The sequence below is a fragment of the Phaseolus vulgaris genome, chromosome 8 (assembly GCF_051622355.1).
Source record: "Phaseolus vulgaris cultivar YP4 chromosome 8, ASM5162235v1, whole genome shotgun sequence".
Lineage (NCBI taxonomy): Eukaryota > Viridiplantae > Streptophyta > Magnoliopsida > Fabales > Fabaceae > Phaseolus > Phaseolus vulgaris.
In genome coordinates this window covers 13,705,469-13,723,081 of record NC_143505.1, presented here as the reverse complement: position 1 = coordinate 13,723,081, position 17,613 = coordinate 13,705,469, and the positions used below count along the sequence as shown (strand labels likewise).

General features: G+C 36.9%; 1 protein-coding gene across 1 annotated transcript; it reads right to left on the bottom strand.

Annotated features, from left to right (window-relative positions):
- Positions 1 to 3,838: 3,838 nt before the first annotated feature.
- LOC137824625 (uncharacterized) lies at positions 3,839 to 5,461 on the bottom strand. The gene is made up of 2 exons (XM_090294029.1): positions 4,663 to 5,461; positions 3,839 to 4,389 (listed from the first exon to the last, which is right to left on the bottom strand). The coding sequence occupies exons 1-2, from the start codon at positions 5,459 to 5,461 to the stop codon at positions 3,839 to 3,841; spliced, it is 1,350 nt and encodes a 449-aa protein (XP_090150155.1).
- Between the last annotated feature and the right edge of the window lie 12,152 nt (positions 5,462 to 17,613).

Here is a 17,613-nt window from a genome sequence, read left to right as displayed (position 1 = left end):
AGGAAAAAAAAACAAGCTAAAAAATATAAAATAAGAATTAAGTCTCACATGTGTCGTAAATTATTAGGAAAACAAATCAATATTGATCGGTAACAGAATAAAAATAATAATGCATTTGATAATTAAGATGACGAGGATAACTTTCAGATAATAAATTATAAGTTTTAAACATTATGAATCTGTTATTAATTATAAGCCAAATCTATTTATTAAAATTAAAGATAATTAATTTAGAACGAGCTAAAAGTACCCAAGATTATGAAGGTTAATAATTTAGATGCATAAGACAATTTGTAAGAGCCAGGCTGTAAAGATGAAAGAGAAACTTGCCGTAACGATTTTTTCTTTTTTTAATGAGACATCGGATTTTTGGAAGATATTTATGTCAGATGAAATGTGGTTGTGTTGAAGTTTTTTGAGTATGTATTTTTTTTTATCTAATGAGTCATAAATATAGGTAAAGGGTTATCTAAATTCTTTTACATAGAAGTGATATAAAATGAGAAAATTACAATGTTTTAAAACAATACATTGGGTAGAAATACTAGTTAAAAGAAGAAGAAGAAGAAAAATCTTACTTTTTTTTTCATGTAGTCAGAACCATAATCTAAAAACAATAATGTAACAACATTTGTTTATTATTTGGAACTTCTACTCTAAATACATAATATTATTTCTGTACATCCAAATGGATCAAATAGCTACAAAACACAAACAATTAGGCTTTCATAGTTTTCTTCCCTAAAGTTGTTTGGTTATATAAAGTGTAATATGCTATTGATTTCCATATGTCTTTGAAATCTTAACCATTTGGAAGAGTAAAACCAAACGAGAGTAAATGAGTATATGAGATGGCTAGTACAAAACTAACAATTTAAAACATTTGAGTTCAGGACAATGTTTATGTTAACCAAGTTATCCTTTATTTATATTCTATTAATCAATAACATATAAGAAAAAATAAAAACTAAATTAGATATTAATACTCTCAAATATATTGATGAAGGTATTGTGATTAAATTCTTGTTCTTGATGTATCAATGTATATAGTAGATTTTTATCAAAATAATTTGAGACTTATCCCCTTTCCATATCTATTTGTCTACTACCTCCTCCTTTGGATGTGTGGAGACATTTTGCATAAAAAAAAGTAGCATTTGTTTTTTTCCAGTTAAATCATTCTCTACTCCATGTTATGTTGGGTATGAAGTTAAGACCAATTGGGTTGGGCTGACTAGACACATGTTTAGTGAGTGAGTTTAATCATTGTACACAGTTGAAGCGCAAGTGAACATTGTTCTGTGGCTTCAAGTGGGAGATTGTTGGGTATGAAACCAGGACCAATTGGGTTGGACTGATTAGACACCATGTTTAGTAAGTGGACTTAATCATTGTACCCCTTTTATAATCTTTATTTAAAGAGATCACTGTATACTTGTAATTGGTGTGTAACAAGATAGAATGAAAACCTAATAGTTGCCCGTGTGGATGTAGGTTGCAGTTAGCGACCGAACCACGTTAAATCTTGTGTTGTTTATTTTCTGCAGTTGATTCGTGATTATGTATGTTGCTTCCGTGTGTGTTTTTTCCCATCATGTTATACTAAAAAAATTATTAAATATAAACTAATTTTACAAACAAACAATAATTAATCATCCAAAGGTGTGAGACATTGTTTCTTTTCTTAAATTTTCCCCAATTCAAAGAGGACATATATAAAAGTGGCGATCATGGTTTCTATGAGCAAACATGTGTATTTCTCTCTTTTTTCCATCCTCACTCACACTAATTAACTTTTAGTCTTGATACTAATTTAAAACATCTTAATATACTTTTCAAAGTCTCATTAGAAAAAAAAAAAGACAAGATATCATATGTAAATATGAGTAATGAGATATCCATTAAGTTTGTGCTCATTTTGAAGGCAAAAAAATAAGTATAAATTTAATGTTTTGTCTCATCAATCCATTAAGACCTCTACCATAAAAAAACAAGTAAGGAGTTAAGGGAACCCATTACCTCAATATTTTCTCTACACTAAATTATTCTATTTGGATATCATTTACAAATATTTACATCTTTGTAGACTCAATAAATCCTTTCACCCACTTTACCTAAATGATACCAAATCACATCCTTTTCCTCATACTTTTTTTTTTAGTTTGTATTGTATCTTCTTCACATGGTGTAATTGATATATATATATATATATATATATGAAAGAGAACGACTACTTTTTTTTATCAGTAATAAACTAATAGAATAAAAGAGAGACACTTAAGGGGTGTCTAAACCCTTTTTCAAGACCACTCTATAGTTAAGCTAACAACAAAACAAAACAGAGGTAAAATTAAATCACTTAACACTAGATGGTTTCAGCTAGAGGGGAACCAATCACAGGGTACAGGTATACACATAAGCCAGCAGAAGAGCACACTGCAATTGGCAGTAGATACTGGAAAGAATACAGAGAGTGATTTCCTCCCATCCTTTTTCAACGTGACAAAGCTTCCTACTTCTTAAGAGCATCATAAAGATCCCAGGTGTCAATAAACCAACCCCCACCTCCTCTACTAAAAAGGTTCCACAACCTCTTGCTTCCTTCTTCATAGGTTTAGTCTTGCAAAGGTCTTGATTGCACCCTGAATTAGCAGCTGCCATCAACAGCAACCACTAACAAGACTAGTAGCAGCAACACTTCAACATGTACCAAACACCCTGCTTCCCTTCTAATTGTTGCCAGACGAATACTTCCCGCCATAACATAACCGACTCCCTACAGCTGGCAGCACAACATCTTCCCCTTGCATCAGCCGCAACCTTCGCATGGTTATCCCTCCTAATATGAACCAATTCACCCCACTACATCTGCTATGTTAACAGGATATTCTTCTTCCCTGGTGTGGAGATGACCTCATCCGTAGGTGTTGGCCACCAAGATCATCACAAATTGGTCCATCACCGACCACATACCCCAGCTAATCAACCTAAATACCAAAGCAGTTTTGCCATTCTTTTAACAACCACATATGTTACACCAGACCTTGGTCTCCATACAAGAGAGAAGTTCATTTCTTCACCCTTCAGGGCATAAGAACACTCCGCTCCCACCCAGCACAATGTTTCTTCCTATGATGATCAAGCTACAACACGTTACTCCTCCTGTAGATACGCCTTCACTATTGTGGGTTATAAAAGAACTCTGCACACCCCGTCCCATTCCCCTGACCACATCATTTAGCTCTTTTCCAACTATGTTTGTTGTCTTTAAAGAGCCAAAAGCTTGTAAACAAACCAGTGGCTATGCCATACACAACTGGTACAAATACTGGTGTAATGTAGCCCTCCAACAGGCTAGCCAGTATAGCAAACTGCTTTAGATCATACTAAGCTTAACAAGACCAGTTGTTGCTCTCCTAAACCACAGAAGCAAACCTCCTTTACAGACAAAACTCTGCCATACTTTGTTCCAAGCCGAGACTGGTCACGCTGGCCACACTATCTTTTCAACCTTCACTTGTGTTTTCGTCTACCTGAGACTATCCCTCCTAGCAACCTATTTTCCTTTTCTGCAGCATTTCAGCACCAAAGTAAAACCATGGCCTTCACTTGCCTGCTGCTTTGCAAACCTACAGCGCGCTCATCCCTCCTATTAACCCCTGCCCGCCTTACTCTAGTCTTCCTTATTTCCTCTAGCCAGAACTCATTTCTTCACATCAAAAGGCTGCTTAACACCAATCAATGTACCTGCAGCCAGGGACTCTTCTTTATACACCACAAAGCGAACATATGTCCTCACGCCCTCAACCTCACCCCCTCAATCACCATCCTCCCCCATTTATTTGTAGCTTCTAATACAGACAAGGGGGTTCAACATCCAATCTGAAAGAGAATAGCTAAAAGAGGGGTCCCTGTGCTTTAACCACTGCCAGGACTTAAGCTGGACTTTTTGAATAATCTCCTCCACATCTATTTTCCCTTGGCTAAAGACAACAGAGTTCCTTTGCTCCCATATACATGCCACTATAGTTGCCCACACTCCTTTCCATAAGAGATTTTGTCTACTGCTAAGTTGGGGTAGATAAAAACTTTCAAAGTGAGCTAAAATGGCATTATGCTGTACAGACACAATGCCGATCCATCTAAGACATAACACCCACACCCTCTGAGCAACATCACATTCTATGAATGTATGTTGGCATGTTTCCTCCTGTAACTCGCACATAGCACAGAGGATTGTGTTCATGATCACCCCTCTTCTACTCAAGCTTTCCCTTGTAGGTATTCTGCCTATAAGAATTCTCCATGTTGTGGTTATCACATTGGGGAAGGTTTTGATTTTCCAAAGATAACTGAACACATCATTTTGGGATCTTCTAACCGGATGAGCTATACATTCATACACAAAATTAACAGGAAACAGCCCCGAATCATCAAAACCCCACACCCGTATATCTTCCTGATCCCTAGTTAGCCTAACTCTTGATAAGTGCAAAGCCAAATCTCACTCCAACATGCTTTCCCACTCGAATCTTGCTCTTCTCCACCTATGTTTCCATTCCCACACTGAGTCTACCCAAGAGCCAACCTCTTCCACCTTTTGGCCCTAGTTCAAAGAGATTGAATAAAGCCTAGGAAATAAAGTTTTGAGGCTACTATTACCGGCCAATGCATCCTCCCAAAATCTTACTTTGTCTCCACTTCCTACTTTCCATACGACTTGCTGATTAAACCAACCTTCTCCTTCTCCCTCCGTGCACACTTTCTGTAAGTCTCTCCACCACCAGGATTGGACTTTTACTGATGCTTGCCGGCATTCTAAATCCACCCCATACTTGGAAAACAACATCTCCTTCCACCTTCCTTTCTCTTCAGATATCAGACGCCACCTCCATTTAGCCAGAAGAGCATAATTGAACTTCCTAATATCTTTGATTCCCAAACCACCTTCCTCATTTGGTTTACACAGCACTTCCCAACTTACCCAAGCGATCGGTTTCTTCTCCTTCCCCCAACCCCATAGGAACCTCCGTTGTAAGCTGATAATGCTTCTGCACACGCAATTAGGTGCTTTATAAAGCGAAAGGTAGAATAGTGGGACTGCTGTTATAACTGATTTGATGAGACAAATTCTCCCTGCCAAAGATAGAAATCTCCCTCTCCATGCATTAAGTCTGGCTCTTAGTTTACTTAGGACAGGCTCCCAAAAAGCAGTCTTTCTTGGATTCCCTCCCACCTCCAAGCCCAGATACTTAAACGGTACTCCCATCTGACCACAATTCAAGATTTTTGCATAGCAGACCATGGCATTTCGGTTAACATTTACACCTGCAATTCTGGATTTGTGGAAATTAATCTTCAGGCCTGAGGCTAGCTCGAACCCCCTAAGGATTGCCTTAATAGCCACCACATTACTATGAGACTCCTCACAGAAGAATAAAGTGTCATCTGCAAATTGCATAGAACAGAGTTCAACCTTCTCTCTTCCAATCTTGACACCTGATAGTAGGTTAGCCTTCTTTGCTTGCCTTACTAACCCAGCTAGACCCTCTACTACCACTAAGAAGAGGAAGGGAGCGAGGGGATCACCCTGCCTCAAGCCTCTTGTTGGCTTGAATTCCTCTGTTGGACTACCATTCACAAGCACCGAGACAGATGCAGATTCCAGTCATCCACGCATCCATTCAACCCATTTAATTTGGAATCCCAATTTTAAGAGCATATCATAGAGAAAATCCCAACTAACTGAATCATAAGCTTTCTCAAAGTCCACCTTCAAGCACAACCCAGATCTCCCACTCCTCCTCAGATCCTCTACTACTTCATTTGCCATGAGAACGCTATCAAGAATCCCTCTGTCTTTTAAGAAAGCTGATTGACATTCATCAATAACAGAGGGTAACACTTTTTTAAGTTTGCCCGCCAACACCTTCGATATGACATTATAAAAAGCCCACACTAAAGATATTGGTCTATACTGCTCCAGCTTAGATGGATCCCTTACTTTTGGTACCAATGCTATAAATGATGCATTGCAGCCCTTTGGTATAGTACCTGTATCATGGAACATAGCCAAAGTTGTAATTAGCTCATCTTTGATAAAGTCCCGGCTTTTTTTAATTAAGTTGAAGTTGAACCCATCCGGTCCAGGACTCTTAGACCCTTCACATTGCCACACCGCTTCCTTGATTTCCTCCTCTGTAAACGCTGCCAGGAGAAACAAGTTTTCCTCCTGATTAATTCTTTTAAATTCAACTGCATCAAGCCGCACCCCCAGGTCCTTTGTTGCTTTAAATCTATTTTCAAACAACTTCTTTGCTTCTATTCGAACCGTGCAAGGTTCCTCACACCATTGGCCCCCAACTTCCACTCCCTTGAGTTCATTTCTAAGTCTTCTCCATTTAATGGATGAATGATAGAATTTGGTGCATGCATCCCCGAATTTCAGCCAGTTCATTCTAGCCTTTTGACTTATAAGTGAGTCAATTTTTCTATCAATCTCCCGCAGTTGACTCAACAATTCCACTCTTTCCACCCTTACACTTTCATGTTGGACATCAGTGAGATCCTGACATTCCAAGCTATCCATTTCTTGTAGAATTACTCTCCTCTTGATATGTAAGTTTCCATATACATCTCTATTTCATACCTTCAGATCTCCCTTCAGCCTTTTCAATTTGTCCTTGAGCTTTGTTATTTCATTCCCCTGAACAACATATGACTGCCACTTTTCCTTCACCATCCCATAGAGCCCCCTTTCCATATGCCATGCATCAATGGTTCTAAATGGTCTAGGCCCCCAGTCCTTGTTTACCGATTTAACCACAATGGCACAATGGTCTGATACTTCCCTCCGCTGTATATACTGCTTGTTTCTTGGCCATATCTGTAGCCACTCTTCAGTTACAAGGATTCTATCCAATCTATTTTTCGTCGAGCCATTTGCCTTAAACCAAGTGTATTTTTTCCCTACTAAAGGCAGATCTAACAACAGATTTGCTTCAATGAAATTGTTGAAACCACAGATCTCCCTAGAGCAACCCACTGTACTATTTATACTCTTCCTCTCACTTTTGTTTCTTACTGCATTAAAATCCCCACAAAAACACCATAACAGATCATGTGATGCTACTTTAATGTTAGACAACTCCTCCCAAAGCTTCACCTTTTCTGTGTATGCACAAGCAGCGTAAACATTTACAATTACACATCTCAGAGCAGAGCTTATATGTTTCCCGAAAAAAACAATAAACCCCTTTCCCATGACTTGACTCTCATAACCAAACACAGACTTCTTCCACATAGTAAGCAGACTACCTCCTCCATTTTCGCCTTCATTGTGTATCCGTCCCACCTCATTATCCCCCCACAACGCAAAGCATCTGGCATCGGAAAAAACAGTGGTCTTTGTTTCTTGAATGCATACGATTTCTGCTCCCTCACACGCAATAACTTGCCTCAGGTATTTGGCTTTAGTTCCTCCCCCCAGACCTCTAATATTTAAATTAATGATCAACATAAAAACCAGTCATCTTTCCCTCCTCAAACCTCTGTATACACTCCGCGTCTCTCGCTTCCATGCACTTATATTCCTTAACTACCTCTACTTCATCCCCTCTGCAAGCAATACCCACACGTTTACCCCCTTCCCATAGCATACCTGATTCCTCCACAACTTCCGATTCGCATAATCGGGCATTACAGTTAAAGATATCTCCATCAGAGATTGCTGTTGAAGGGATTTCAGTTGTGTAGATGGAAGAACTCCTTAACCGAGTGGCTCTGTCACTTATTCTCATCGAACGCCTGGGGTGAGTGCTTGGTTCTCCCAATTCCCACAACCCTTTTCAATCTCCTGCCAAACCAAATCTTCAATATGGCTTCTAAATAGCGTATCGCACCCAAGGTCCTCCCTCTCTAGCAGTTTACCCCCGGCACGCCCTTCCCCAGGGGTTGGCTCTGTCTCTAGATCTTGGTTTTCCTTCAACTGGGCCGACTGCTTACCCTGTTGGTCCAACAAAGGGATAGGTGTGCAAAGTAAATTTCTATGCTCCACGTCCACCACTAGCCTCGCCAATTCATCATGTTCTAGACAACTATAGCCTTCCACTTTATCAGCTACCCACGCTGGGGATTTGACTAAGATCAACTCTTCTGAATCCTTATGGATCTCCATTTCCCCATTCGTGATACTCTGACACTCTTTAAGCCGACCTAGTACTCCTTTTGTCACAGACTCCCCAGATCCAGACATTTTTGTATTTTGTGAGACCTGGTCCCCACCTTCGTTCTCCTCCCCCTTCTGCCACGTAGCCCCTCTGTCGCACCGCTCCACCTCCTCCTCGCAACTATTGACCGACAACTCTGTCTCTTCTACGTAAGTGTCCATCGAAGAAGCACTATCGGAGGAGCCAAACCCATAAGCACTACACTTACACAGAATTCCTTTGGCACTTGGGTTTTCCTCTTCGATAAAAATGTTGTAGATATTATTGTTAATCCTCATGTCTTTCTTCAACCTTGCATTACAATTTTTCAATATCCTGACTTGAAGCCTAGCAAACTCTAAGTACTCCCAAATCAACGTTGAGTTATCTACAGACACCAAAGATGCCGTCTCCCCTACCACTTTGGCAAAACAATCCTCATTCCACAAAGAGAGAGGCAAGCCATAACATCTGACCCATACCAATTTATGGTCCGCCATATGATTCTCAGACCACGGTTCTATGTAATCAAAAAGGTTTTCGAACCAAACCTTGTTGAGGTTTATGAGGGCCTCCATGCTTTCCTCTACTATTGGCGTGATTAGGGCCAATCTATCTCCCATATACCTCAACTTGACCGCGCCCATACCTCCCTTCGCAAACTCCTCTTCCAGATGATCAAAGTCTAACTCTACATTAAACTGGCCAATTGAGCTTCTTTCCATCCACGGTAAGGGATGTTGGTGTGTCTTAATAACTGGTCCTTTCCAATGCTGTTGTGAGCCTCCAACTACTGCTTCAACAAAGGATTTCTTTCGAACTTTTTCCACCCAGACCTCCTTCTTTCTTGAAGTCTCGCTTACCCCCAGACCTACCGCACTCTGCTTCCTTGTTTCTTTTGGCAGCTCCAGTTGTTGCTCCATGCCTTCCTTCCTCTGCTCCCTTCCATATTCTACCTCATTTCTCCGGTACCTCGAGACATTAACATGCAGCTTCAAATTTCCTATATATATTTGGTCAAGTTCCTTCTCTAATCTCCCAACGTTTCCCACCTTACCAAATCTCACAAAACCAAACCTCCTCCCCCACTTATTTTGCCTACGAGAGATAAAAACTTCTTTCACCCTTGCCCACCTCTGGAACACCTTGTGCATATCCAGTTCACCATACCCATGTGGGAAATTTGAGAAGAAGAAGGATGTTGCATTATCCACTGTTTTTCGTTTCATGTGGCCGAAACTTCCCTGTCTCTGCGAATGTCCATGTCCTCCATACCTCTGTCCATACCGCGCTTCCCTTTCTCCATACCTAGTTGTGATTCGAGCTGCCATCTTTCACTGTTCACTTTTTCGTGGGTTGAACTGCAATTGTGGTTTGGATTATTGATTCCTCCAAACCATGATCTTGAGTTTAATTTATGATTTGTGCGTTGATCTCTTCCAATGTTAAGGATGGGTTATTATATGGTTTATTATATAGGTTATTATATGGTCTAATAAAGATTATTTATCGTCTAAAACATATAATATTCATGTCTACTCATGACTATTATTAGATGATTATTCTATTAATTAGATATAGTTAGCATATACACAAATGAGTTTAACTAACTAAAGAGAGTGTGAATTAACACGTGTGTGTAGTTCATTTTTATCCTCCTTATAATTTACTCTTCCCTGCATATGCGCTTTGAATTTATTATTGTGTAAATTCTTGTATGTGTTCATCAATAATGACAACAAAAATTGATTTTACCAAAAAAACAATTTGTTGAGTGCCAAAATTTAATCGCTAAATAAAAATTACTGACAGAAAAGTGGCAATCACAAATCCATCAATAATATGTTTGCCCGTAAATTTGTCAACTGAAATTACAGACAAATAAATTCGTCGATAACTACATTAATATTATTTATTTATTAGCATTATTATTATTATTAAAATTATTATTTCAAACAATTTTTTTTATTAAATATTAACTAAATTTAAAAATGAAAAATAATTAGTCATTATATTGATTAAATTATATACTAATTTAGACACTAAAAAATTATTAATATCTTGATTTTTATTATTAATAAAATATTTTAAAACTATTTCTAAATTGGTATCTAAATTAGCTATAAAAAAGTTTTAATTATTAATATTTTAGATTTTAAATTAATATCTAAAATACTATAGACTAATTTAGAATCTATTAATAATAAAAAATATTTTAGATATAATAATTTTTAAGTTTAAAAAAAAATTAATGAAATCAATACAAAAATTAATTATTTTGGTTTTCAAAAGTTCATTTTTATTTAATAATTTTTTTATAATATTTATTCAATATTGAGTTATTATTGTCATTGAGATTTTGGTGGAACAAGAATCGAATCCAAGTCTTATGAATACACATGCGGTCCACCACTAAGTGAAAAATAACATTTGATCATCTTCTAATGTATATTATTCTTATTCTTATTATGACATCATTATTCTTAATTCTTATTATGACATCATTATTCTTAATTCTATTAATAATGTTATCAGAGCAATATTTTTATTTTAATATATTTTAATATAAAATAAATTTATTGGTATTCTATGATCATAAATTATTATTAATAAGAAAATTATTAATATTTTATTATAATTTTTATCTCCATAATTTTTGTTATTATTATTAGTATCATGATTATTTTATTAATATTATTACAATTTTTAAATTAATATTTCCATCTTAATATTTATTAATATAAAAAATTTATTACAATTGCTATTATCGTAATTGATTATTAATAAATTATTATTATTATAAGTATTATCATAATTATTTTTCATAATATTATTATTGTCATAACTATTATTATTACTATTATGTGGAATTATTAAATTAATATTTTCATTTTATTGTGCAATCATATAAAATAAAATTATTAGTATTATAATTATAAAAAAAAATGAAATTAAGATTATTATTATTATTATTATTATTATTATTATTATTATTATTATTATTATTAGAGTTATTAAAGTTATTAGAGTTATCAATGGATATTGATTGGTGTCAAATATAACAAATATAGATTGATGACAAATTACCAAATGATATTGATTGGTATTCAATTACAAACAGATATTAGAGACATATTTTTGATTGTGCATATATGTTAATAAAATCAAATTATCAACAAAATAATATTCATTGATAATTTTTCGGCGGTAAATTTAATTTTTTTAAATGAATATTATAGAATATCACGTCCTTCTTCTATTATCATTTCGGGTTTCCTTACTCGTTAATTATGTGTTTACTATATCATTTGTTGTTTAAATTGTTTCTGCTCGTAAACTTCTTGATCTCTAATACATAACATGTATGAAAGAATCAATTGTAATCTGTTATGCATTTATTTGGTGGATATTCATTGATAAGATCAACTCCGTTTATATGTTTTCGTCATGAAGAAAAATCTTCAAAAAGACGTTCAATCTTAAGGATTATAGAATGATATCATAGAGGATTAACGTATAAAATGATAACAAAAGTTTTGTTTTAAGATGAAATTTTGTTATCCATACCATCAATACAAGAATGTTAGTAACTTAAAACATTAAATTGTGAAGCTACTTAAATGAATATTAAAACAAAAAACATTAACACAAGTCAAATTGAGTCACTTAAATTAAAAATTAATTTAAGACATAATAATGGATTATAGTCAGCTTAACCGGTGTCACCTAGAGAAAATCAACTCTTCTAAATTAGCATTCATTGTTTTAGAGTATGCTACAAATAATAAAAATATATGTACCGTTGTTTTGCTCATCCGTTCAAACGTATCAAATCTGTACCAGGGCTAGAGCGAATGCGGTTGCAGCAAAATCTTATGAAGGAGATGCGGTGGAGGAGGAGAAGAACGGTGAAGATACGTTCATCTTGAAGAAGAATGTGGACCACACGTCCGACGACCAATTTGGAGAGGGAGGGGTCCCTCGTTCTGAAGCAGGAAGGAGAAGCTTGCCAAAGGCTATTCCTTTGCTGGATTCAGTGTCCAAACAGCGTGAAACAAGGTTAGTTTCTTAGAGCCTCAGTAACTTATCAGACACTGCCGTTAGGAATTGCAACATGTTGTTTTGAATGAACAATGAGCATTTTGAATCGTTTAGAATCTGGAACATCGGAAAGGAACTGATATTTTTTTTCGGGAGAGATGATGTTGTCATAGGCCGTATTCAAACTATGGAGATTCGAGATAAATCAGTAGTCAGGAGGGAAAGTACAAGTAGGGTGGAGAATAGTTTTTCTGATGATTAAGATTATTAGTATGAATATAAGGGGAGTGGGGGGTTCCATCAAGAAGAAGTATTTGTGTGAGTTGATTTAGAAAGAACGGGTGGATTTGGTGTGTTTACAGGAATCAAGTATAAGGAGATGGGGATGGAGGAGAATTTCAAATTGTGGAGTTCAAATGAGGTAGAATGGATAGAGAATGCGAATGAGAAAGTATAAGGAGATGGGGATGGAGGAGAATTTCAAATTGTGGAGTTCAAATGAGGTAGAATGGATAGAGAATGCGAATGAGAATAACGTTGGAGGAGTAATTACGATGTGGAGGAGAAATTGCTTTCTTCTTAGCAAAGTAACCAATGGAAATAAATACAACATTATTGAAAGGGAGTGGAGGTTAGGAGAAGCCATACAAATTGTCGTAGTGAACATGTATAACTCTAGTTCTTTGTTAGAGAAAAGAGTTGTTTGGGAGGAGGTTCGTGAGAAGAGAAGGATGATAAATACAAAGGTGTGGTTTGTGGTAAGGGACTTCAATTCCATTAGGAGACCGATGAGAGGAGGAACACTGGTTGTGAAGGTGACCATAGAAGGGAGATGAAAATGTTTAATGATTTTATTGAAAGTTCTGAATTGGTAGACATACCGATGATGAGAATAAAGTTTACGTGGTATAAACCAAATGGTTTGATAAAGAGTAAAATAAACTAGTTTTTATTGTCGAGGGAATGGTTGGATAGGTGGCCAGACAACAAATATCATGTGTTAAATAGATCGGTGTCGGATCACTGTGTTTTGGTGTTAAATACAGTTACCACAAATTGGGGCTCGAAACCGTTTAGGAGTTTGGACGTTTGGCATAAAGATAGTAGATTCAGGGAGTTTGTTCGTAACAAATGGCTTAGTTACGAGGTTTAAGGAAGTGGGATTATTTTTTTCAAAGAAAAGTTGAAGAAGTTGAAGACTGATTTAAAAGTATGGAATAAAGAGGCCTTTGACAACATTTTTCAGCAAGGGGGAAGATATTCATAAGAGACTACAAGAGCTCGATGCAAAGGACGATGAAAGCGAGTTGGATGAGGTGGGAAGGGAAGAAAGAAAGTGGTTATTATCATATCAGAGACAAAATAATCTTAGTCAAGAGACTATCTTTCAGTAGAAGGCTCGCATCAGATGGCTCAAGCAGGGGACATGAATACTGAGTACTTCCATTCGATTATTAAATGGAGAAGAGTAAGGAATGGTTTTAACGGGTTGAGAGACAAGGGCTAGTGGTACAATGAGCAGGGTGCAGTAAAAGACAAGGTCATAGAGTTCTTTAAAGAAAGGTTCTCTGGAGAAGCATGTCAAAGTGTCAGGCTAGATAATGCAGGGTTTAACATGATAACTGAAGAAGACAATGTCTTGCTGGTAGGAAGGATTTCTGAAGAGGAAGTAAAGCTGGCAGTGTGGAGTTGTGGTAGTGATAAAAGTTTGGGTCCTGATGGCTTGAACTTCGGGTTCATTAGGTTTTGTTGGGAAGAGATTAAGGCAGACATCATAAGTGTTATACAAGGTCATAGACGCTAGGCAGTCAACGTCTTTGGAAGGCTGGGGGATTATGGATAGTCTCTTAGTAGCAAATGAAGTTCTGGAAGAAGTCAAGAGGGGAAAAAACAATTGTATTTTTTTCAAGGTAGATTATGAGAAGGCGTATGACTAAGTAGACTGGGGCTTTCTGTATTATATGCTGGAAAGGTTAGGTTTCTGTGGGAAATGGATCAGATGGATTAAAGCGTGTCTTGAGTCCTCATCGATGTTCGTGCTAGTGAATGGGAGCCCTACTCAGGTATTCAAGCCTAGGAAGGGGTTGAGACAAGGAGACCCTCTGGCACTGTTTCTTTTCCTCATAGTGGCATAAGGTTTAGCTGGGGTAGTAAGGAAGCCGGTCGAAAAGGAGTTACTAGAAAGTGTGGAGATCAGAGGCAGATTCATTAAGCTTAATATGTTGCAGTACGCGAATGACACGTTGTTTTTTTTTACAAAGCGACAACTCAAAGCGTGTTTGTTATCAAGGCTATTCTAAATTGCTTTGAATTAGCCTCAGGTTTAAAGGTCAACTTCCAGAAGAGCAGTGTTAGAGGGGTAGGATGTAGCCACCATTTGCTACAACGCTATGCGGTTGTTTTGAATTGCATTACGATGAAGATTCTGTTTAAATACCTGGGTATGCTTGTAGGTGGATGTCACAAAAGATGTAAGTTTTGGGAAGAGGTGGTGGAAAGAGTGCGAAATAGATTAAGCAGATGGAAAGGCAAGTTTATTTCTATGGCTGGGAGACTTTGTCTGATTAAGTCGTTGTTATCTGCTCTCCCCTTGTTTTACTTGTCTCTATACAAAATGTCCGCTATCGTGATGAAGGAAATTGTGAGGTTGTAGAGGAACTTTCTGTGGGGATGGGGCTCGGCTTGTAGGAAAATAGTGTGGGCATCGTGGGAAAAGGTGTGCGAGCCTAAAGAAGCGGAGGGGGTGGGAGGCTTGGAATGATTGACATAAGGTGGTTTAATATTGCTCTGTTAGGAAAATGGATATGGCGCTTAGGTTATGAAAAGCAAGGTTTGTGGAAAGGCATGGTAGATTCTAAATATGAAGGTTGGAGGGATCTTCGGAGTCAAAGAAATAGATGCTCAGATTCTCTTTGGTGGAGGGATTTGAAGGAGGTCTGGTCTCTCGACGGATGGAAAGACAAGTTCGAGGCTAACTTTTCTTGGGAGGTAGGGAACGAGAGGGAAATCAGGTTTTAGGAAGATAGATGGGCGGGCAGTACGACCTTAATGGACCTTTTTCTGATACTTCATACCATATGTTCTATCAAGGACTCTTTTATATGGCAGGTAAGGGAGAGGTCAGAAATCTCCGATGGACATGGAAGATGGAGTGGAGAAGAAACTTGTTTGAATGGGAACGAAATCAGAAACTTCAGGATGCATATTCTGGGGGATCAGAGGGTAAGGGTGGATCAGGAGGACTCTTGGGTGTGGAAAGATAGAGAGATAACTGTGTTCACGGTTAAATCTGGATACAAAATTCTTAGGGATGTCTCTCAAGGGGCGAAAAGGGATTTGTTTGTGGGTTTCTGGAGGTTAAAGGCACAACCATCTACACATCTCATAGCATGGAGGATTTTGGAAGACAAAATAGCAACTAAAGCAAATATGGTAAGGAGGGGAAATAGGTATGACCACACAATATATGTTGCCTGTGCAGGGAGGAGGAGGAAACTACGTCTCATCTCTTTTGTACGTGTAGATTTGTCTAGCTTGTGTGGTCTATGTTGAACAAGATGCTATGATGTCTCCAAATCCAAGTGGAAAGCTTGAAGACCTTGTTGTTGTGTGTGTGTCTAGTTGTTTGAAACTTGTTAATTCACTCCTTAAGATGATCCAAGTTCATTTGAATCTTTAACCTTTTGAAAAGATGGGTATTCTAAAAGGAAGTGAAATTTCAATAGGTTGAAATTTTGAATCAACAGGTTGTTTGACACTTAGTGGATTTTAAAATGTTTTGGAAAAGCTTTGTCTTTGATATCAAACAAAAATCAATCGATTGTTTCAATAAATCAATCGATTGTTAAGTGGTTTTTCTGTTTTAAATGATTCCAACAGCTTTTGGTTTTTTTGTTTTAATTGTTTTGAATTTTGATGAATTTTTCAAGGTTTCAAAATGTGCATTTGCAAAAGAGATGTTGGACATCCTTGAGGTTACCCATGAAGGCACAATTGATGTGAAGAACAACAAGGACAAAAACCATCCATCAAACAAATGCAATAGCAAGAATGTTAATGAATTTAATTCTACAAATTACACTTGTTTTGGATGTGGCAAACAAGGACACATCAAGGTTGAATGTCCAAGCAATGTGAGCAAAGAGAAAGGAGGTTACAAGAAGTATAAGAAGAAAGGCAAAGCAAGAAGAGCATACAATGATGATTCATCTTCAAGTTCTTCATCAAAGGATGATGAGGAGGCCAATCTTTGTTTCATGGCAAAGGAAAAATCCGAATCGAGCAGTGCAAGTCCAAGCTCTTCCATTAATGTTGAAAATTATAGTCAACTTCTTGAGGCCTTTAAAGAGACTCATGAAGAAGCTAATAGGTTGGCGCTTTTGAACAACCGGTTGAAATGTTTAAACAACTGGTTGGAAAATCGAGTCAAGACTTTGGAAGAAGAGTTGAACCATTCAAAAACTGATATTGAAACTTTGGAAATGATTTATCAAAACTCTTCTTACGAGTGTGTTGATTCTAGATTTTGTGAAAATTGTGAATCTCTTCAAAAGAAAGTTCATTATCTTTTAAAAACTGTGGACAAGTTTTCCAAAGGCCAATCCAATCTTGAAACTGTTATTGCTTCTCAAAAATGTGTTTTTGGCAAAGCTGGATTGGGACTTAATACAAAAAAGCAAGAACAAACCTTTTTCAAGTTTCTATGAAAAACAATCTGTTGTTTTTTCGAAACAACCGGTTGAAAATTTTCATTACTGCATGAAAAAGGGTCACACTATTAGATTTTGTAGAGTAAGAAGGTTTTCTGTTCCCAAAGGTATTTTAAATGGGTTCCTAAGGTTTCTAAGGTTCCTACTAACATTATTGGACCCAAATTTATAAGGGTACCAAATATTGCTTCTTAACCTTTTATTGTAGGTATCCTTGAAAGCCAAGAATTATATTGGGTGTAAGGAATGAACTCTTAAGGAAAAAAGCCTTAAAGTCAGTTCTTGTGCCTGCAGTTTTCAAATGTGTACATCTAGCAAGGTTCTTTGAATGTCAAGAGACATCCTTGGCACATGCATAGTGGTTGGTCAAAAGAGAAACTTCAAGAATAAAGAGAGTATGTGTGTTTCCATTTCTCAATTTATGTAAGTGTGCCTTGTGACCATATGAACATCTCAAAGTCTTATTTTTGGGTGAATCTATTGGGGTTTTCTGTGCAAAGGTATGAACAAATTGCATACTGCATTTTTCATCAATTTAAAAGGTAATTTTTTTGGTTCTGAAAAATGTTCTCTTTGTTGGCACAGTAAAACAACTGATTGTTTTTACGAAAACATCGATTGTTTTGCCTCTGGCACCACTGCATAATGTTGTCAAA

Bases quoted from the DNA above. Each gene is read 5' to 3' on its own strand.
- LOC137824625 (XM_090294029.1), bottom strand. From the start codon at position 5,461: ATGCAATTTGCAGATGACACTTTATTCTTCTGTGAGGAGTCTCATAGT. The intron at 4,390-4,662 runs GTAATAGTAGCC...ATGAATGTATAG, and splicing joins TTGGGAGGATGCATTGGCCG to CTCATCCGGTTAGAAGATCC.